Source organism: Daphnia carinata, chromosome 3 (genome assembly GCF_022539665.2).
Source record: "Daphnia carinata strain CSIRO-1 chromosome 3, CSIRO_AGI_Dcar_HiC_V3, whole genome shotgun sequence".
Classification (NCBI taxonomy): Eukaryota; Metazoa; Arthropoda; class Branchiopoda; order Diplostraca; family Daphniidae; genus Daphnia; species Daphnia carinata.
Genome location: NC_081333.1, coordinates 6,377,007 through 6,399,082, shown reverse-complemented (window position 1 = coordinate 6,399,082; position 22,076 = coordinate 6,377,007). Strand labels below are relative to the sequence as shown.

The 22,076-nt window shown below is 38.4% G+C and overlaps 2 protein-coding genes across 3 annotated transcripts in view; both read left to right on the top strand.

Annotated features, from left to right (window-relative positions):
* The first annotated feature begins 2,181 nt into the window (after positions 1 to 2,181).
* LOC130685330 (trifunctional enzyme subunit alpha, mitochondrial-like) lies at positions 2,182 to 5,797 on the top strand. The gene is made up of 14 exons (XM_057508620.2): positions 2,182 to 2,327; positions 2,555 to 2,767; positions 2,827 to 2,913; positions 2,990 to 3,078; positions 3,138 to 3,388; positions 3,441 to 3,645; positions 3,712 to 3,887; positions 3,947 to 4,114; positions 4,172 to 4,394; positions 4,547 to 4,746; positions 4,812 to 5,017; positions 5,082 to 5,248; positions 5,322 to 5,360; positions 5,425 to 5,797. The coding sequence occupies exons 1-14, from the start codon at positions 2,264 to 2,266 to the stop codon at positions 5,626 to 5,628; spliced, it is 2,292 nt and encodes a 763-aa protein (XP_057364603.1). The 5' UTR covers positions 2,182 to 2,263; the 3' UTR covers positions 5,629 to 5,797.
* A 12,475-nt stretch (positions 5,798 to 18,272) lies between these two features.
* The window catches only part of LOC130685337 (protein grainyhead-like), a 28,710-nt gene continuing 24,906 nt past the window's right edge, over positions 18,273 to 22,076 (top strand). For both annotated transcript variants that reach the window (XM_057508630.2, XM_059494453.1), the window contains exon 1: positions 18,273 to 18,538. In XM_057508630.2, coding sequence (XP_057364613.2) covers positions 18,273 to 18,538 — 266 coding nt within the window. The remainder of the gene's footprint in view (positions 18,539 to 22,076) is intronic.

The window sequence follows — 22,076 nt, the reverse complement described above, 5'->3', positions numbered from 1 at the left end:
TATTTCTAAGGAGAAATAGGACTGATGCCATGGAGAAATAGGACTGTCCAAAAAGTTATTAAAAGTCAGTGCTATTTCTCCCTGTCCTAATTCTCCGGTAGATATAGGACTGGAAATTTTCAGTCCTATTTTTCCAGTCCTATTTCTTTTCACTCCTATTTCACCGGCTACTATTTTTCTTAGTAATAAATTTTACTCCTGGATGGCGTTTTGAAAGTAAAAGTATCGGTGACGCGTGCGATACTTGAATGTAGTATCGCAATATATTTTTCGAAAATTGAAGTATCGGTACCGCGATACCGATACTTTTTCAAAGTATCGCTTCCAACCCTGCACTTTACCCCGTGGTGTTTTGTGAAAGGCAAAGTCGAACATCTCCGGCTGAACAAACGCCCATTGCCATACTGTCGCTAGTCGTGTTAGGGGTGACATTTCTTATTGGTTAAGTTTACTTTGAAAAGCGTATTGTTAAAAACAAATAATAGTGTTTGCGGAAAACCTTATTTTCTGGTCGTTTTTGTTTTTTGCTGGATTCGAACGGAAACAAATAATAGCAAAGTGAACTATTTGAAATAGTTTTTCTCGCTCGTCCAATTAAAGTTGAACAAATAAGTGGGTTCCGATGTATTTTACAATTGACAGTATCTTAGTATCCCACATTTTTTGTTTGAAAATTCCAGCGAGTATAAAATAAATGCCTTTTGAAAATTTTTTGCCCACTTCGATTTATTTTTATCATTACATATCACATTAGGGATCGGTCTCGTTTGGCTCCAACCGTACCCCGCATCGTCCCGTAAAAAATCATTTGCGACACAATCAGGAGACCACTTCGTCCACCAGGGGCAAGGTGGGAAAAGCTTTTGGGTTACCCCGATTGCACCGATGCCATTTTGTAAACGACTACTGTTTCATTTTCATGCTAAAAATCAGGGTAGGCGGAGGGAATGAGGCATAATCGTGATACATAATCGTGATCGGAGCAACCGGGAAAAATCGATCGATTATGTTTTTCCGCAAATGAATTGGTTGCATCGGTTTTTCATTCCTGATTACCTACCCGATTGAACCCCGATGGGTTTCGGATAAAAACATTTGCTCTTTTTTTGTAAACAATTCAATTATTACGTTAGTATCGAAACATTTCATTTTATAAACTTAAATTACCAGTATCTTTGTATCTTTATTCATGTGTACACTAACTAACAAATGTTATGTTTATTTTGGGAGAGTTATAGTTACCGACAACGGAACAGTGCGAGTGCCAGATGGCATAGTCGTTAGGATAGAGTATTTTGTGCTAGATGCCAACGGTTTTCCGACATTTGAACTTTTCTCCCTCGGTACTTGGACGAATGGTTCGTGACACTGCGTGCATCTGTCTAGCGACGTTTGGACTATTGGTTCCCTACGTTTGGCCGTGACAACAAAGCCGCAAAAATATCTATACAATAATCACAGTTAATGAGGAATACCCAGAAGGGAGAAACTAGTATGAAATAAACATGTGGCAACGCGCAAGTTGCGTTTGCAAAACAGTAAGAATATGCGTTCTTCATCTCCCATATTCCATGTAATCCTATAGTAGAAGGTAGAATACAGAAAAATCTTAAACCAATTGTTTATAAATAAATTCAAGTTTCCAAGCGTCAATAAAGTACCGGGATGTACAGTACAGCACCAACCCTTAGTGTCCGAACACCCATCGTTTCCAGAGCTTTTTAACACGGGCTCTAACAGCGCTGGGTGTCTTGCGCGGACGGATTAATGAGGGGGGGAGGGGGATAATCAGCGCATGTTAACAAAAGTTTAGCCTATCCTTATCCTAAGAACAGGGTATTTGGTAATATTTTTTTACCAATGGCTGTTGAGTATCATGCATCATGCAGCAACCAAGGAAAATAGCCGAAAGTTTGCTGTTGTGCTTGGAATCGGGAACACCATTATCCTGAGAAATTCCGCGCAATCTTGGCTTTTCTCTGGGACTTCCCAGAGATTGCATGGAACACAAGAAAAGGCCTGAGATGCGAGTTAATGAGCTCAGCAAATGAAAAAGCTATTACTTTTCATCAATAGGTGGGGTTGGAAGACGTCCTCACAACCATTCCCAAGGACAAAGGAGAAAGCGCCTGTTTGCTGTTTTAATCCTGAATCACATGGAAGGAAGCAAAAGATAAGAAACCATAGGCCTTTATTTTCGAGTGAACAACGGTTACAAGACATCTTTGCATTTCGATTAACGAAAGATCACTTTAGATTCGTGATGGCTACCGGAAGATTTATTTCCATTTCAGGGTTTGTCCCATTCAGCAAGAGAAGCTGGCTAAGTAAGTAATTTTTTTAATTCTTTCCCAAAATTTTCTAAAACATCTTGTACAAGTTATTTGGCATACTTCAAAGTATTTATCTGTAACCAGCAGTAACATCATGCTTCTTCACATAATTTTTGTTTTCATTTCATATTATGAAAACGAACCAAGAACTGTTATTGTCTTATATATTACTTATATAAAACGAAATTCTGATGTATTGTAGCAGTGATTTTATTCTGCAGGTAAGCTTTCTTCATGTCAGTTTTCAACATCGAGAAGGGTAGATGGCCATGTGCACATGAAGTATGAAGTTAAAAATGGAATTGCTGTGGTCAAACTTGATGCCCCAAACTCCAAAGTCAATACAGTTAATTTTGAAACCATGGCTGAGTTTAAAGAGATCATGGATGCCATTACGAAAGATGCAAATATCCGTGCAACTGTTTTGATGTCAAGTATTCATGCAGACACATTTTCAGTTTTCAGTTACCTAAATCAACTTTAAACCTTACAGGGAAACCAGGCTGTTTCATGGCAGGTGCTGATATCTCAATGCTTCAGAAATGTAAATCAGCAGAAGAAGCTTCCAAGATATCGAAAAGTGTGAAACATTTCAACTAGAAATCAACCCTTCTGGCTAAAAAAAATTTACTATCCAATTTTATCATTTCATTTAGTATGCCAAGATTTACTGCAGGAGGTAGAACACAGTAAAAAACCTGTTGTGGCTGCCATAATGGGTTCCTGTATAGGTGGAGGACTTGAGGTTAGTTTAAAATGTGATATATGAAACAAATGTTATCTTAATGTATTATTCAAATTTAGGTTGCCATGGCATGTCATTATCGTATTGCTGTTACCGAGAGTAAGACAGTTTTGGGATTACCTGAGGTACTTTTAGGCCTGCTTCCTGGTGGCGGGGGTACACAGCGTTTTTTGCAGTTAACATCCCTTCCAACTACCCTGGATATGGTCCTAACTGGGAAAAGTGTTAAGGCAGACAAAGCTAAAAAGTTGGGTCTAGTTGATATGACTGTACAACCTTTGGGCCCAGGATTGGATAAACCTGACCAGCAGTAATTTCTATCAAAAATCTTTGCTACTTGTTGTATACATGAAATTTTCTAGAACTTTGCAGCATTTGGAAAAAGTGGCTGTTCAGACAGCTGAAAATTTAGCATCTGGCACACTAAAGGCCAAGCGCGAAAAGCCAATCACCGATCGCATCCTGGCAGCAGCATTAAAGTATAATTTTGTCAAAGATTACATTTTCAACAAAGCCAAAGCGCAGGTGATGAAGCAAACCAATGGGCTATACCCAGCACCTTTAAAGGTAGAAGCACTCTTGTTATTTATTGGCAATAGATTTTATTTTAATAGATCATTTTGATTTACGTAGATCTTAGAAGTGTTACGAACAACTGTAGATAAAGGATTTGAAGCCGGATACGTTGCTGAAAATCAAGGCTTTGGTCAGTTGACTGCGACTAAAGAATCACGAGGATTAATTGGCTTGTTTCATGGCCAAACAGAATGCAAAAAGAATAGATTCGGAAAACCTGAACGTTCGGCAAAGTAATTTCTTAAAGCAATTCTCGTGTGATCTTGTAAATTAATTTTGTTGCCCATGCTAGAACGATTGGCGTCATAGGCGCTGGTTTAATGGGGGCTGGTATAGCACAGGTTTCGGTTAAAGGATTTGAAGTTCTGCTTAAAGATGCAACTGCTAGTGGTCTAGCACGTGGGCAAAATCAAGTGTATGCTGGGTTAGATAAATCAATGAAGCGAAAAAAAATTACTAGGTAAGTATTTCGTAAGCGCTAGAGCTGGAATTTTACATTTATTTTTTATTTCCCTAGTTTCGAACGCGATCGTATTGCCTCCAATTTAGTTGGAACGCTAAGCTACGAGCCCTTCAAACATTGTGACATGGTAATCGAAGCTGTGTTTGAAGATTTAGCCCTTAAACATCGTATCGTCAAAGAAGTGGAAAATATTATCCCAGAACATTGCATCTTTGCGACAAACACTAGTGCGTTACCAATTACGAAAATTGCAGAAGCCAGCAAGAGACCCGAAAAGGTAATCAAATACCCACAATTTTGAAAATGCTGTGCGTCTAATAATTTTTAAAAAAGAGCTAGTGTCACGTCAACCTTTGTCGTAGCCCATCAGCTGGAGCTGAACAACCTATTGTACAGTTTTTTCTTTTCCTTTCTTTTTGGTGGCAATAGGTCATTGGCATGCATTACTTTTCTCCAGTCGACAAAATGCAATTGTTGGAGATCATTACTAACCCGAAAACTTCACGCGACACGATTGCGTCAGCTGTAGATGTTGGCCTACGACAGGGTAAAGTTGTTATCACAGTAGGCGATGGTCCGGGTTTTTACACTTCACGCGTTCTCTCCTTTATGATGGCTGAGGCCTACAGGTAGACGCACAGGCATGTAACTTGTTTAAGAATATTCGCTCAATCAAGCTATGTCGATTATTTAGGCTTCTGCTGGAAGGAGTCGAACCACGAAAGCTTGACAAACTGGGTAAAAGTTTCGGTTTCCCTGTTGGTCCGGTTACGTTGACGGATGAAGTAGGTATTGATGTCGGCGCCCACATTGGAGAATACTTAACCAAGTGTTTTGGTGAGCGTTTTGCGGGAGCAAATCCGGAAGTTCTAAATTCCTTAGTCAAGGCCGGAATTACTGGTATCACGTTTTCCTTATCAAATTTTTCTTATTTGAAACATTTAGTCTTACCTTTGTGTCCTAGGTCGAAAGTCAGGAAAGGGCTTCTTTGTGTACGAGAAAGGATTCAAAGGCGAGAAACCAGTTTGCACCGAGGCTCTTGACGTCCTTAAAAAATATTCGCTGGTTCCCAAAGGATTACAAAGTGATGAGGATATCCAATTTAGACTAGCTTCGCGTTTCATTAACGAGGTAAGACATACGTGTAATGAAATTTTACGTGTATTGATATCTTGCTTTATATCAATTTACTTGCTTTATTTAGGCGTTGTTGTGCCTAGAAGAAGGTATTCTTGCCAATCCGGTAAAAAAAAGTCATCAATATGGTACGAATGAGCAAGTCTTAAATGTTTTTTTACTATCACCAGGCGGAAGGCGATATTGGAGCCGTTTTTGGCTTGGGCTTCCCTCCATTTACTGGTGGACCTTTCCGATTCGTGGATGAATTTGGAGCTGACAAACTAGTTACCATTATGAGAAAATTTGAAGCTGCATATGGCAAGTGTTTCACGCCTTGCCAATTGCTACTGGATCACAGCAAAAGCAACAAGAAGTTTTACGTCCGTGCTTAGAGAGCTACGCTCAGTCTGTTTTTGGGTACACCCAAAGTGGTGCATCCATTATATAGGCTTGCACAATCAATGCAATTAGAAAGGGCCAATTAGGCTGCTGATAAAAGGGAATGTTTTTTGTAATTTTTAAAAAATAGCGAATGTTGAATTAAACTTTATATTTCACGGGTTCTTTGAACTTTGGTACAGTTAATCGAAATGTATGTGGAAGCATTCGTATAAAAACTCAAAAGTAGAATGTAGGATGGTGATTGAATGAGCAACTGGTTATGTCGAACGTGTTGCTATCGGTTTTGTAAAGCAGGACGTCGAAGAACCAGTCAGTCTGAATTATCTTTGAGTGTCAATAATTCGGCATTAGGATGACACGGAAAAACAGGAACAGTTGTTTTGTAAGCTATGACTTCGAATCGTCAAGGGACACCGCATAACGACTTTTACTCTTGGTATCTGCGAAATTTTATTGACATAATTTTAGCTTTGTGAAAAATTCTTTGAAGACAAACTTGGTAGGTGTTACGAAACAGAATTTCTACCTCATCTGCCCTTTTATTTTGTCGAAACGACCGTTAGGGCAATTAGTTTGGTTTGGAATTATCTTAAGACGTCTCAGCATTGTCAAATTGCTCAACAACTATATTTAAAACAAACTTTGAGAACTCAGTAAACAATTTCCACTGCTCAAATTCAATTTGAAACGTTCTCCCAATTTAGATGTGAGGGGCCCAAAAAAATTACGCTGTTTTTGAGGTGAGGGATCTAATTCTTGTTAGTTGTGGCAGCCTATAACAAAGGAGAAAAAATGGGGTTGAAAATCACAAAAAATGGCGTGACTTTTTCATTAATAAGCGTAATCGTAACTGGCACCTGTTAACTTTTCAAAGTGACTTTTCGGTGTTCCAGTGCTATTGAATGTAAAGTTCCGGTTACTGTAACAGCCTTTATAATACGGAGTAAAGACGTTAACGATACCAGTAGCTTTTACTTTTGTCGATACATCTTGTGGAATAGTCCTACATTCTGCCATGTGCATGTCCACAATGTTTTAAGCATTGCCATTGAAAAACTAGATAGTCAGTAATAAATTTTTGGAAGCTACAGCTGTACTCCCTTTCCGACGGATCGAATTTTTGACACATGCCAAAACTGACCCTAGCAGGAAAAAAAAAGTAAGGCTAAAGGATTCACCTTTTTTGGTTTATCATTTCTGTTACCAACACAGTGACTATTTCATGGTGTTGTGTATATCCCTAGCCTAATGTTTCCACAATACCAAATGAAATGATTTGCCATATGCAGGTGATATTGAAAATAAGATAAGTCAGTTGCAGGTTAAAATGTAGGTAAAATATTGTATATCTATGTTAAAATATCTCTATCTTGGTACAAGATCCATGGCCGTGACAATATAATAGGACAGTCGGTGCTGAGACGTTAATGCTACAAATGCAAAATTCCATGTTACCATACGATTCCCATGTGGTGCTGCATGAAACAGAATGTACCATATCGAACTTCTATTCAAATAGTTTGATGTGATTGCCGAGCAATAGGAATAGTAGGATATCTAGTTAATCGCGGTAGTTCCACAGGGAAAATGTTGATTTTGGATACACACAAGAAAAGAAATTAATGTCATCAACAGTCTGCATGTACAATTAATGGAAGTCAATTTTGTTACCTCTTTTAAGTGCGTTGTCCCTACAAAGACCTGGATACATATTCTGGGAAACCAATGAAGCTATGCTACCATAATCAAAAACTCGAGAAAGGAAGAACTCTCGCTTGCATCTACAGAGATGGCTACGACGTTGATCGATGACAGGTGCATCTTTCCCTTCGCTATCCAAAATGGTAGGGAGCAAAAACCGAGCAAAGGAAAGCTGATAAAAGAAAAAGAGGCAGCCGAACGGGATCTAGAATAAACGTAACCAATTTCTCTCTGTCCACTGTTTCATAGTCTGGGCACGAAATCTTCGTCAACCACCTCCTAGATTTCAACGTGACCTGGCGATGATAATAAAGTTGTTTTCACCTTTTGGCAGCGTATAATCCAGTTTTTTTTCGAAACCGGTCACCAAATTTCTTCTTCTGTCTATATCTTACAGTATATTTTGTTTCTCAACCAAGACAACTCTGTCGTCGTTGACTCATAATAAATGCAAGGAAAATGTACGTAGATGCAGAGTTCTATCCGTCAGCGAATCGCGAGCTTTACAATCGGTCTTGTTTTACAATTATTTCGCTTGGTAGCAACAAGTTGGTGAAAACAGCATAATATTCAGGTCCCAAATATTTTAGTAAATTTGGTATTTCCATATTGGTTTTGATGTTTGAGTAGTCCCTAAGCCGTAATACATTTTGGGCTAAAACGCGAAAACCATTTTTAAAAATTATATTTCTTAGCCGTGCAGATCTAGCGATGCACAGCGTCATAGATTCTGCCATTTGAAAATGAACAAACTGACCCGTATAACATCGGAAAAGCTGTCTACGAATTAACCACTGATCGTTTTTCTAAGTGGGGTTTTAACGAGGCGTAAAATGTTCTGCGGTGTACTTTTGGAGGGCAATCTTGATAGGTCACTTGATAGAGAAGTCCGTCACATTGCTCGATATCTTTCAAAATTTGGTATAATGTAAACAGGGACGTATGGACAAACATTTCGTAAGTTTTCTTAACGTGAACTTCCTTAGCCATCATTGCAACTTACAGACGCTGTAGTTAGTAAGAACATTTTTATATCAAAATATCATTATTTATCATTATATATCATTATCAAAAACGCCTTACAAAACCAAATATAGGCTTCTGACGTAACGTTCTCAACTCCTGATAACAGATCATTAAAATACTCGATTAGCTAGTATGACTACTACCAACAGTCTATGCAAAGAAGATGCAAATTAAATAAAAGATAGCCCCGCCTCATAAAAAATCAGCGGAAATTATATAATAAACAGGTGGAGTTGGAATAAGTACTTCTTTTGCTCTGTATTTTAGTGCGCTGCATAGGTGAACACCGCACAATGCTAAAAATTTACGCATCTCTGCTCTTATTTTCTAAATTGACCAGCAGACACGCTAATAGAATCAAAGAGCAGTTTTACTCCCAGCCAACGTTGAGTACCGATGCTGGTCATACTCAAACGCCTTGAAATTCCATGAGCAACGTAACGTAACTGAGGATGACGGATATGTAGATGTATTTCCGGCATTTCGTTTTATTCAGTTTTTGAAAACCTCGTTTTAAAATTTAAATTCTACTAGTTTGGAATTTCAAAGTTTATGATATTAGATGGCTGAATTTTTTATTTTTATTCTTACTTGTCGTTTCCTCACAGTCAACGATATTAGGGGTCGCGTTTGCAGATATTTGTTCCAAAATTTGTAGGTTCTTGGCACGGCACAGAAGACCAGAGTTTATAATAAATAGTTTTATCGAAAATTGCCGTTTTCTCAAGTTGGTACAATCACCGAAACAATGGATAATTGCATTTGCATGATGGTTTGTGTCATCGCTACTGACAATGTGGTTCGAAACGCCAAAGCTGAATTTGTTATGTAAAATTTTAGTTAGTTTTATTCACGACTCGAAGTACTGAAAGCTCAGCTTCGTTAATCGATTTGGAATTTTATTGTGTATAATGAATTTCTTATAACTTGCCCAGAGAACAAAAAAGTTACGTTTGCAGGGCTTTATTTTCACGTGTGAACTTCTTAACTAGGTAGCGCATCTTTAATGCCCTTTTAAATTCTCTTTTCTTTTGTTTCTATAAAAAACCGTTTGACTGGAGCATAACACATTAGCGGCACGGTGAGAATATACGTCGAGCCCTCTGACCACAATATTACATTTTTTAGCCCTTTTCCCGTCACGATATATGTTCAGTCAGTTTGTCTGTATTTGCAAAATGAACGAAACCCGAAGAGGGTTTATGCCAATTCTGTTGTAAACACGTGCATTTTGTATATACATATGACCTGGAATTCGTGGATATACGATGCCGAGATGCAATAGCTCTTTCCTTCAATTCCTGCAAGAAAGAAAGTTGAAGGCAACGACCAGGTTGACCTGGTATTTTCTTTTTTTATTTGTGATTTTATTTTATTTTTACTTAGTTATTTTATTTTGTTTGTTTTTTTTTTTGCCACTTTTTGAACGCAATCGGCAACTAGAATTTCTGCTGTTGTATTGCCACGACGAAAAAGAAGATGGGAAAATAGCATTGGAAACGGGTACACGACATCTTGATTAATTATTCATCTAACGTAGCCGTGCCGTGCATGAGTCAAGACTGTCAGGTAGGATAAGGACAGTTTTAATTAGATGATTACCATATAACATTCTCTGTGTACTCTGATTGCCCTTTCTCGATCAAGTTATACTTTTCGGTTCGGGTGTTGTCGCCCACCTTTCTCTGTCCATTAGTGAAGAAAATTCGAAGACCGATAGCTGGGACGCAGCACGCATAGCTGTTGCCTTCCCTTTCCTAGCAGAGACATAGTTATTCTACAACGCCGCAGCTCTTGGTCTCACAAACAACCTTCATAACCAGTCTGCTCCTTAGCAAAGTTTTGTATTTCTTGCTGACGTTGAAGCAGACGAAATATAAAAACGAAAAAAAAAGCGTTCGAAGAGGCTTTATCCTAAGTTTTATTTATAGGCATTGTCAGCGCAAGCTAACTCTGCAAATATTAGTTAAACGTACAAGCGCAAATCTAGTGCTAAAGCTTGGGCATCAAAGCTGCATTTGAAACTGTGAAACCTTTTTGCCGAGAGACGCTCTGTTTTTTTTAGTGACAATGAACAGAATGCTCGGCTTTGAACTATAATTTGCAATATTTTTTCGTTGCCAAACGGGTTCCTCTATCTATAATTAGCTAAAGCAGTTAACAAAGTGTAATACGAAAATGTTGATTTGATTATAATTATGTCCTCATTGAGGTCCCTTTTTAATAAAAGCCCTTTTTTGCATTTCTCATTGTCCGACGGATTACAAATAAAAAGAAAATTATTTCTGCTTGCTTCTGGAATATCAATTAATATTTAGGCTAATCATTTAGACTTATATTTAGACTGATGATTTAATAATTAGGCCTAATTAATTTCCAGCCGGCACTTCGTCCTTCTGCGGTTGTGTTCACCATTATTTTTTGCGACGTCTAAGGGATAACTGAAATGTAAGGTCTAGAAAATTTTAAGACGACAGAAAATGTGAGTTTCAGATTGAAATAAATAAGGAGATGACAGCCCTTACATATTCACATTAGGCCGATGGCCTATCGATTTGTCTCAGCAATATTGTTCAGTCGAATGCCAATTAGGTAAAACTTAAAATAAACAATGCAATACTCGTCATAAAATTTGCGACCCTAGCTTTTAAGAAATCAAACTTGTTTCATGCGAGCAGCGACATCAGTGTTACATTTCGGTTGGCCAAAGGTTTTTCACATTAAAAATTTTGTTTTTCCCAACATATTGTGTACATTTTTACTATGTAAGTATTTTCGCAACCCAATTTCATAACATCCCATTATAATTATAATCGTAACAAACGCATATGAGTATAGTAAGTTCTTTACATGCATTTACTCCATGTTATAGCGTGACGAATGGAAGGTAATATTGCAACTGTCATCAAATTCAGATGTCATCATCCCTTTGTTCTACTGTTCGAAGTGCGTTCACCCTACATATTCAATTACTCGCTCCAGCCTGGAAAACTCTTCCTGTAGGGATTGCTCATTGGCCAGGTTATGTAGGACTGAAGTCGTTGACTTGAAGTCCCGTCAATGCTTTCGACGCTAACGTAAATTAAATTGTAATGCATTGAACAACGTGTGGCTATATTCTGGTAGCAGAAATTAATAATTCAAAAAATTTAACTTATTCTTGTTTTTCTGTTGTTTTACATAAAGAGTATGACTGTGTAGACCACAAACTTTAGGCCTAGGCCTCCATGAAATCCACATTCAAAAATGTCGTATGGGGGCGCACCTGCTCTTACAATTGTTGCAATATAACTGAACCAAAAACTTTATTTGGTCTGTCACGAAAACATGTAGAAAAAACTGGATGTAAATATTTGAAACATGGCGCATTCAGGTATCTCGTTTCAGTAGCCTAAATTTAGCTCATTAAAAACCAGCTTGTTCGTGTCTGGTGAACTGGAAGTCATTATAGCACAACAATGAAACGGCGATTCAGCTTTACGGACAGTTGCTTGTACAGCAAAAGGACGAAAACGGACAACATAACCGTGAGGTATTTAGAAGCAAAACAAGTGCAACAACTTTGAAAATGAACTTGCTATCGGCGAGTTTAATGTGTATGATCGTGTTTGCGTGTAAAGTCGCCTTTTAGCTATAAATCATATCTTCACTGGAATTTTATCATCTAAAATGCAAACAAGATTATGCCCTATGCCATAAAATCAGTTTATAGATTTTTATTCCCTGATTTGCTTCTTTGTTTAGCTATTTATGTTTTATTCGGCGGAAATTTCCCTGTTCGCTCAACTGGTTCTACTGAAGCAACAGATCATCAAGTCAAGCGGGCTGCCTAATAATAAAATATGACTCGTCAAGCAAAACCAGCCTGAAGGACAAACCAATGCCGGTCATGATCAAACTTTGAATACAACAATTGGTCTACTCGGCCAGTCGCGTATAATGCTAAGCATAAAATCTCTGAACAACGAGCGAGTACAAAGAAAGACGAACACCTAACAACTAACAGCGTTTTTGTGCGCTGAATCAGAAACTTCGAAAACAATCTAGAAAGACGCAAAGTTACTGTAATTTTTTAGGTTATTTAATTGGATACAGCAGCCATGGCTGCTCGAGTGCTTTTGCTCCAATCAGCGGACAACAGACATCCGAAAGCCTTATTTGAAAAAAACAAGCAGGGGAAAAAAACGACGTACAAGGAAGGTTTAAACATACTGAAATGCTCATTTGCATGAGTTCAAAGCCGAGATAATGGTCCAGTCGGGGATGGCGATTCCAAAAAGAATGCTACATGTGACACTCGATTTGTCATTGGAAAAAACAAAACAAAACCTATGCCCAAGAAATAAAAAAAAGGAAAATCAAAATGGCGTCAGTTCTCCCGCACGAAACTATAAGTATAACAGATATTGATGCCCATTTTTGTTGAACGGAAACCCTATCTCGTAGGAGACTTTGATATTTTTTATCATTTAAACTTTTACAGTGCCTGGACTTTTGCAGTTGTGCTTTTGTGGGGCGTTTTGCACGTTTTTAAAATTGCTTAGACTGTCCCTAATCCCAAAATAGAGAACTAATTCATTGTGGTACTTCATAGCCTTATTTACGCGCGTTGTTCAGTCACAATTTGGTGGAAAGCAGTGGACATATAGTCTACCTCTTTTTGATAAAAGAAATAGAATGGTTTGAAAAGAATAATGATTTCAGAAATGTACAGATCGTATTTACTCTACACAGTGCCTCATTGGGATTTTAAAATACCAATAATAATAATAATAATCATAAGGGAAGAAAAATAATAATAATAATAATAAAGGAATGCTGCTCGACGAGTTTTCCCGTGTATGATTGTCGTCTTGGCTACTAATATTTTTTTAACATACAGTTTTGATTAAAATGTCAATGTTAACGTCTTACTTAGTCGCAAAGGTTATGCACATATTGAACATAGGGGAAACTCGTACTAGTCGGCTCACTTTTTTGTTTTTCATATCCCGTATCTACACCTTTACATATTTTAAAACCTTCCTTGATTAAAAAAAAAAAAATAGAAAAAAAATTGCTTTCTATTACATATTTTCATTTCTGAAATCCTAATATTATACAACCGTAATTGGGATTTTTAAAAAATAAGACAACTTGCCCTGTATCGGGGGTAAATTGACTCCATGTATTTCGTACGAGGAAAGCAATGTATTGATAGTGCTAGAATAAAACTCAAACTTCATACAAACAAAAATAATTTAAACTTTTTTCCGCTTCTGAACAATAGAGCAAACACACGAACGATAAAACTACAAGGGGATTAAAGGTAAACATAAATGAGGAGGTAAATGCATACAAATGATTCAGTACTCAAGTGTAAGATATGCAATTTACATGGGCCCTATGGTGGCATACGAGACAATGTAGCACAGGGAACTTTATCCTGTTTCCAAGCCAGGTTACCCCAAAATAGGGGTGTCTTTCTAAGCAATTAAAATCGTATATTAATAAAAGCTAAACATATTTTTGGAAAGAAGAATGAATATTTAATTTAAATTATATTTTTTGAAATTGTTTACTATTTCGTAAGCCTCCAGTTGCAAAAATAATTTTTAAAAAATAGGAAACACCATTTTTTGGTGTTTTCTAAACTTTTACCACCACCAAAAACTTTTATTTTTCAATCACACGCACGCACGTTTGGAATTTTCAGTTGATTTTTCTTTTAAAAGATGCCAAAATAGGACGCAATGACGAACGAGAGCTGCTAAAAACGACTGCTTTTACAAATTTTTCCACATTGTCATCATTTCTAAAACTAAGCTCTTATTGTTCAACTCTCAAATGTGTTTCAAACGACAGAATCATTTTTTCCGACGGTAGGATATTTTTCCCCCGGATTTTCTGTTCATAGCTAATGAATGAGATAATTTCCTTAGTCGACATAGGTACTGTGGGAGTACCCATAAAAGGAAATCGATTCCCAGGAGCAAAAGTAAACTTTTGTAATTTGTAAAATGTCAAAAATATTTTTAGTCATTTAAATAACGCATCCCCAACGACAAAGCGGTATTCAAATGAAAAGAGTTTACATTGCCTCAACAGGAATCCAGTTTTGATCTAGAGTGGTAGGTCGTCTTTCAAGTGCGTAATTATCAGGATTGCCCAATGCAAAATCTTACATGATATTGGCTACTAGTTGTATTACAATATATGCAGGTCATGGATGAGGGACGACGAACTATTAAAGCCGATTAAAGCTATGGAAATATGCTGAGCATTTATTCCCGCTCAGACAGAAAATGACATTACGACGGTCATGTAGAAAGTAGATTCAATCAACAACTAAAACACTCTATCAGTTGTAGCTATTTGCTTCACCTATACCATTCCCCGTGCCTAAGAGAAAAAAAAAATTATTCAATTTGAAAATAACTATTCACATATATTAGTGTATTGATACGTATCAACGTAATAACATGCTGTTGCACTACATGTTACAGTACATTCATGTTATGTTTTCTAGGACCAAGTGACAATAGGTATATGCCGAGAATGTGATCAAAAATACTGAGAACAGTGACTTTTAGTTGTTGAAACATCTAATACAGCAATAATTTCAGCGCAAAGATTTGCATGTAGGTAGTCGTCTTTCATAACTAGTCTAACCTTCCACAAACACAAAATGTTTCCATATAAGTACAAAAGCATCCTCGCCTAGACGTCAACCTCATTCTCTTCATTCTAACGTTCAATGCGGGTCACTGTTTGGGGCTTAACACCTAGGCTAATGAGCTAATGTCGGGAAAAGTATGTTCAGCCAAAGACGTTCTAATCATGTATGAGTGATATGACGTCTAGGCCCATTCATCACTATCATTGAGGCTAAAAGGTAAACCAGTTTAGGAGCAAAAGAACAAAATGCACGTAATAAAATTGTTACAGGTGTTCAGATCATTCAATAACACAATGACAGATTCACTTGGTCGAAAAAACTGAAATAGGATTTACTCTTTTTTTGCTTTTCCATCCGTCACGTAAAATATTATTTTGAATAGTCTACATACGTATTGAATAATGCATAGGTCAATGCAAACGCGTGGGCCTATATCATTTGAAACAAAGCAATTGTTGTTAGGGTATTTGCCACTTTTTCCCGTCGAGTTTTTTTTTTTATTTCCAAATAAAATCAAGAAATACCATTCTCATAAAGTTGTCCGTGCAATTCGCCATTAGTAGATACCGTCTGGTCCACACGACATTTCTTATTTTAACCTAGCGACAAAAATACCAAAACTCTGACAAAAATGCTAGGACATCGAATTTCATTTACATTAAAATTATTAGTGTTGGAATCTAGACGATGGGTTTTATGTAACAAAATAACATCATCAGTTGCCTGTAACTCATTTCAACGATATATCCAATCCTTTTTTTTTTTGCAACCTCGTTAGCTTCCTTAAAAACTACCACAATAGATTCAAATCACATTCCAGCCTGCCACTGTAAATAGGCTGTAAGTTATGGTGCGCTACTGCGTATACAAAATCTCTATACAACAGTAGTGAAACTAAAAAAACTCGTTTTTCTATCACATTGCCGAAAAGCGTCTACTGGTTTCACCTGGCGAGCGAGATTTTTTGTGTTTTTTTTTTCGGACTCAGGTAAAATATTGGGATGTGGTAACATCTTTTTTGCATTTTCTTAACCGCTGCCAAATGGAAAACCTAACCGCAAGCGGCAAAACGCTCTTAAAACATGATGTTTGTTTATTCAATGCTGTCGATTACACCCTTCTTTCAATGCATTTAGGATCCCCCGTTTTGAATGTGGGAAAAGATCCTGGAATGGCTTCCAGATAAGCCAAAGAGGATGCTCCTACAGCCTATTATCGGGAAGTTGCGGAGCCCTATTAAGAACTGGTTTATTGAAATATTAGTTTACGTAATTATTACCTCAGGAGTTTCATGTCGAAGTTCTTAACCCCGAAATCACAACCCAAAAATCCCCGGTGCCAGACGTAAAAAACAATCTACAATTGACCTACTACATTCTTAATCCTTTCTTAAATAAATCAGTGACCAACATTCAAAATTCTATTTTATACTTTCACTGTTTTTAAGATCTACGGGTAATTTTGGAAAGCAAATGTAATATGTCTTGCAAAAGAAATTCATTTACAAATGTTGCATTTCATTTCTAGCGCAATGAGTTAAATATAAAAAAAAAATAGCACCGGAAAGTGAGGAACATAATTATTTCTTTGTACACCTACGCCAATGGTGGAAATCCTGAAAGAATGGGCTGCAAGCTAATTATTACTAGCTACGGTGTCCAGTTTGTACACCATGTTAGGCGTCAAATTTGTTTTGCAAATCTGAAGAAAACTCAATGCCGATATAATTTTGTTTTTGAGGCCGTTACGCTGGAATGGTTTGTATTCTCGCCAAGTGTAAACTATTTCGCTTGCTTTATTGAGATTGCACAACCAATTTGAACAATTATTTTGCACTCGAGTAAAGACGTCAACGCCGTACGTATATACGAACAAATTTCAAGTTGCGTTGGATTGCAGAATGACGCGTGCACATGATGTGCATAATGAAAAAACGATCTAAAGGCGGAATGTTGGCGACAAAGAATCTTGAACAGATTCACCGTATTCACGTAAATGTATTTCATTCTCCAAGACGAGGAGTTTTCCTATTTAAAAGGTTTGCGCGGACAATTTCCGCCGAAAGCTCACGTCAAAGTGCCTGTGTTACTTAACAACCAAGTATGCAATCACCAAAGGTGCTTGAGAGCTGCGTAGGGGTTGGCCATTAAAATAATATTCTAACTTTCATTTGATAGCATCTCCATCTGTATTACTGCTTTTTTTTTCCTCATTACCATTCATTTCCCGCCTTTTTTAATTCGCTATCAGATTTTTTTTTGTAATGTATTTCTTTTTTATTTACCTTTTTTGCGTGTTGTTTTTTTCTTTCTTTTTTGTTGTCCGACATTTTTGTTTTCGTTTTTTTTTTTTTTTTTCGTTTTTTGTTTCTTTTTTGTGTGTGTGTCTATGTTTTTTTTTCCTGTTTTTCCTTGTGATGTGGAATGGCAGTTGAGAGCTGAAAAGTTCCTTGCAGCTATCTTTCCCTTCTCTTGATGTTCGACCTTCTTCTGCGTTCACTTGCAAAGACGTAGATGAATCAGACACGACGCCTGCAGGGACATGGGGCGGTTTGGTTTCGGTTTTGGATGAATTCGAAGATTTTTTTTTTCCTCCCCACATGTTATTTACAATATGCGTGTTGTCTATTGGAACAGCAGCTTGCGCAGCACTGGTACAGGTAAGCAGGAGAGTTCCGATGCGAGGGCCTAGCAGTGATTCTGACGATGATAAGCCATTCCTTTTTCAGTGGGCCATATCTGAGCGGCAGCCGTTAGTCTACCTCGGTGGACCCTTGCGGTTTGTTGCTACTTTCAATCCCTATCAACGGTGTTTTCGTTGTGTTTCTTTGTCTCTATAAATTCGACTGACGTAGCCAAACAATATCAAAGAACTTTGGATGGCACGCGGCGATCGCGGTGTATACCAACGCAACAGACCGTTGCGCTCCAAACGTTCCATTTTTCCATCGACTTTGGATTGCGGGCTACGGTCCGCCCTTTGATTCGTGTATTTCTCCCGCGGTACGCTCTGAGAGAAGACACCAGCAACGGCAGCGGGAAGGAGAGACACACACACACACAAAAAAAAAAGAAAAAGATGAAAGAAAGAAAGAAAGAAAGAAAAAGAAAAAAAGGAAAGGGAGAGAACGTGAGACAAAGATAATTGGAAGAGGCCAAGTAGACGGGTTGGAGTAAAACAGTCGTAACCACGTGCTTGTCTTGTCGCGTCCTCGTTAAGTCCCACTGCGGTGGTCCGTGTATCCGTATCATGGCAAGCAGTGACCAGTCAGACGAGATGGCTGCGCCAACAAGAGCATCTTCACCTCACGGTTCGAGCTCAGCCGCACAAACATCAGGTTATACCAGTTACTCTTCCGTCAACGGGACTGACCCTGATCCAAATGTTGATGCAGCCGGTTTGGGCGGTTGCTCCGTTCTCAACGCACTGCCACCTGTGAGCCCTGGACACCGTCAATCAGCTCTTGCTTTACAGCAGTCGTCCGAAGGCAGTCCGAAAAATGGGGAAGACAACAGGTTAGTAATGCATGTCGCTCTTTTCTGAAGCAATACCAACGGGCGACTGGTGATGGTTCAAACTCCATTCGTTCCCAATTGAGATCCCGTAAGCGAAATCTGCTGCACACATCGCAGCTAGCGTCAGGGACGGCATTATCGGGCCGACAGTTTGAGCATTTTCGAAGAAACTTGGGCCTTTCACGTTTCTGTATTGCTGCTGCTGTCAGGGATGTGTGTGACCATCAGAAAAGCAGATTGTTCGTTGACGTATAAGACGCACACGTTGAGACCAGTTATGTCTTACCCAGAACCGAGAAAAAAATAAGATATACCTGTCGTTAAGTGAACTAACACTTACATTTACAAGCGCGGCCAAGCGTTTTTGATTTGGACAACTCACCTAACCGGGCTTGCCCGCCAAACAAAAAGTGTCGCAGAACACGCTTATTAAATGTTACTCTTGTAACATCGTTACCTGTTATACTTAGGAAGAAAAACAAAAAAGAAAGAAATAACGAAGAACAAAAACAGCCAAAGCAGACACGTGCGCATAGCCAAACGTAAAATCTTTTTGAGAAACATTTTTTAAATTGTCGGAAGACACCGATATCGCCGTTTGAAAAAGCCTAAATAGCCCGGGCAGCCTAGTAACTCTATCATTTCGTTTCAAATGGAGCCGAATGATGAGGTATGTCTGGATTGTAATGTTATATTAATGCAGCAGGTGAAGACGGAGAAAGGCGACTTGCAGGTGAACTGTCATTGGTGGAGAAAAGTAAAATAATATGTAGGGCATCTATCAGTCCAATCTACACAGCGCTAATTAAAAATGTGAGAGACAGCAGACATTCGCTAGATCGTTATAATACTATGTCGTTCACTTTTTAGAAAGAAAAAGAAAACTCTCGTGCCGTCGGTTTCAGTTTGTCTCTTTCCCGGCCGAAATATTTAGTTTTCACAAGACATTTCGCTTTGCATGCGCGGCTACATTCACCTATCCTCCGTAACTTTGTCCCTTACGTCAGAATCACGTAGATCGCATGCCTTCCCTTTTTGTTCTTTTTCTCTTTTTCATTTCATTTTTTTTTTTTCCTGGTGGGACGCACAAATGCATCCGAACAGAGCATTACAAACGGTTGGGAATCTAAGTTGGGGATTTCATAACTGGGAAGAACTTTAGGTGGCTGGTATCCTCCGTGCATCGAAATTCCCCGATGCCATAGATAGGCAACAGTCCGCTTGAAGAACATGTCGGCGTCCCTAACTTCGGCGAGCGCATAAACAAAAGAATTCAACATCGGGGGACCACGCTCTCAAGTCGGCTGCCCCTCCCTGACAGCTCATTAGTCATACGCTTCGATTCTTTGCCTATGAGCCCTTGGTTTCGTTTTTGTGCTCTTAATTTTATTTTTTGTCGGCTCAATTCAATGATATGTTTATTCTTTTTCCCACTCGTTGTTAATTTTCTTGCGTGCCGAGCACAGGTTTTTTTTTTAAAGCTAAAAACTTGCAAACATAAATTTCTGAAGCTGCTAAAATGGCAGTACGATAAGAAAAAGGAGAGGGAAATGATGCATAGCTTCTACCGTTGCATTAACAGGAAAAAAAGTGGATGAAAATAGTAAACTAATCGCAAATGTAGTGCTTTTTAAAACTCGTTTTATGGGTTACATTTTAGAAGTTGTTGCTGTAGGCCTATCAAGGTCCGCGATCGCCTTTTTCGCGTTATAATAAAGAAATAAGTACCTGACTGGCCTCAGTGCCTAATGGTTCAATACGCCACCAATAATTATCACCTCGCTAGCAAAGTTGTTTGAAGTTAATTGATCGTTGCATCTTATATAGACATCTAGGCCTCATAGCTGAGTGTTAAGTTTTAGAGGGCCTCTGACGAGTAATCAAAAATCACATCCCGTATGAACCCGTACGGGTGATGGATGATTACGATGAAACTTGAATTGAGCCGGCTGTAATCTCTTCACACTTCCGAGGCGAAAAGCGTGTGTAGCATAGCCATTTTTTTTTTTATTAGTAAACGTGCTAAATGTTTTATGGTGACAACCACCATATTCAGCTGGAAGGAAACTCGTTTTTCGAGATGGCCTGTATGTTTTATGCATTATTATTATTTTCCATTGATACACGCGATGAACGGTGCGAACACAATGTGGCCTTCCGTTTGCAGATTTTTCGGACTTGCCGTCACCGCAATAACAAGAACGAATCAAGCGAAACAAATGAATGACACGAAGGTGGTGTGACGCAAGAACAAATAAACAGGAACAAATAAGCCAGAACCAAACACTGAACCGGCTGTGGGGCTGCTGGTTATGGAACAGTCGTTAGGCAGGATAAGCAAGTGACGAACTGACGCTTTGCACACTCGTTCTGAACCAGAAACATGTAACACCGGAAATTCTGCTGCACCGTAAACACATCGAAATGGCACTGTCCACTCAACATCAAGTTTGCGCTTAACCTGACCCACGACATCGTAAAAGAAAGTGCCTTATAGTTTCGATAAATACTGCTTTTTAACAAAACACCACTCGTTTAGCCGGTTAGACGAATAATTTATCACAGAGGCAACGTAAATATATAACTTAATAATCAGCATACCAGAAATAATAATCTTCGACAAGTGAGACATTGTCCTGACATAAATACAAATAACGTGTTCATCAGGAAATCTCAACCGACACGCCTTTCCGAGGAATTACTTGATCTATCCAAGAAGACGTCCATAAATAAAAATAACACACACTATTTTACTCCCAGTTATTGAACGCAGAACTGCTCAGCTGGTGTTCTATAGCCGCAACACGTCGACATTATGAGCATATACATGTATATTGCTGAAGGTAGCACCGGTAAACTTAATTTAGTGATCGCCAGTCTGAGAACGGTCGTGCTCCAAATTTCTTTTGCTTCCCAATCGCAGCGCTACTCTTCATTAGTGACATGCTATCTCATAAACTGATTGGATGTCTAGTAGCCTTTGTTAGTTGTGCAGACGTGCTTTTAGAATGCGGAAAACATGTTCCTTCCGAGTTGTTTTTTAGTTTCATCGTGCACGACTAGTCACATTGTGATAATTGAGTGGGATAATTATTGGTACATAAATCCATCAAAGATTTTGTTTCCCGAACCTAGTCCCGATTGCGTTGTCCGTCCACAGCCGTGGGAACTTTGGCTAGCTTTCGAATGAGTCAAAAAAAAAAAAGGAAAGAAAAAAAAAGCAGATTGATAATCGTGAGCAAACAATAATAAGCCCGTGACCAGGTCGCATTTGTATAGCAAGTGACAGGAATGCGTCTCAGCGCACAAAGGCACAAGAAAAAAAAAAGAAAGAGAAAAAAAAAGAAAAGAGGTTGACGTCGTTCTCGGAGCTCTTCTCAATTAATGTGAAGTTTTGAAGAAAAAAAAAAATAGAAAACAGTTGACATCAACTCAATCAGACATGCCGGTCACTGAGACGGAACGATGCTGCTGAACATGATGAGAATGAAAGGTGATGGGCTAGCGGCTGCGGGTCGTCGCTCGTCTAGTGAATACG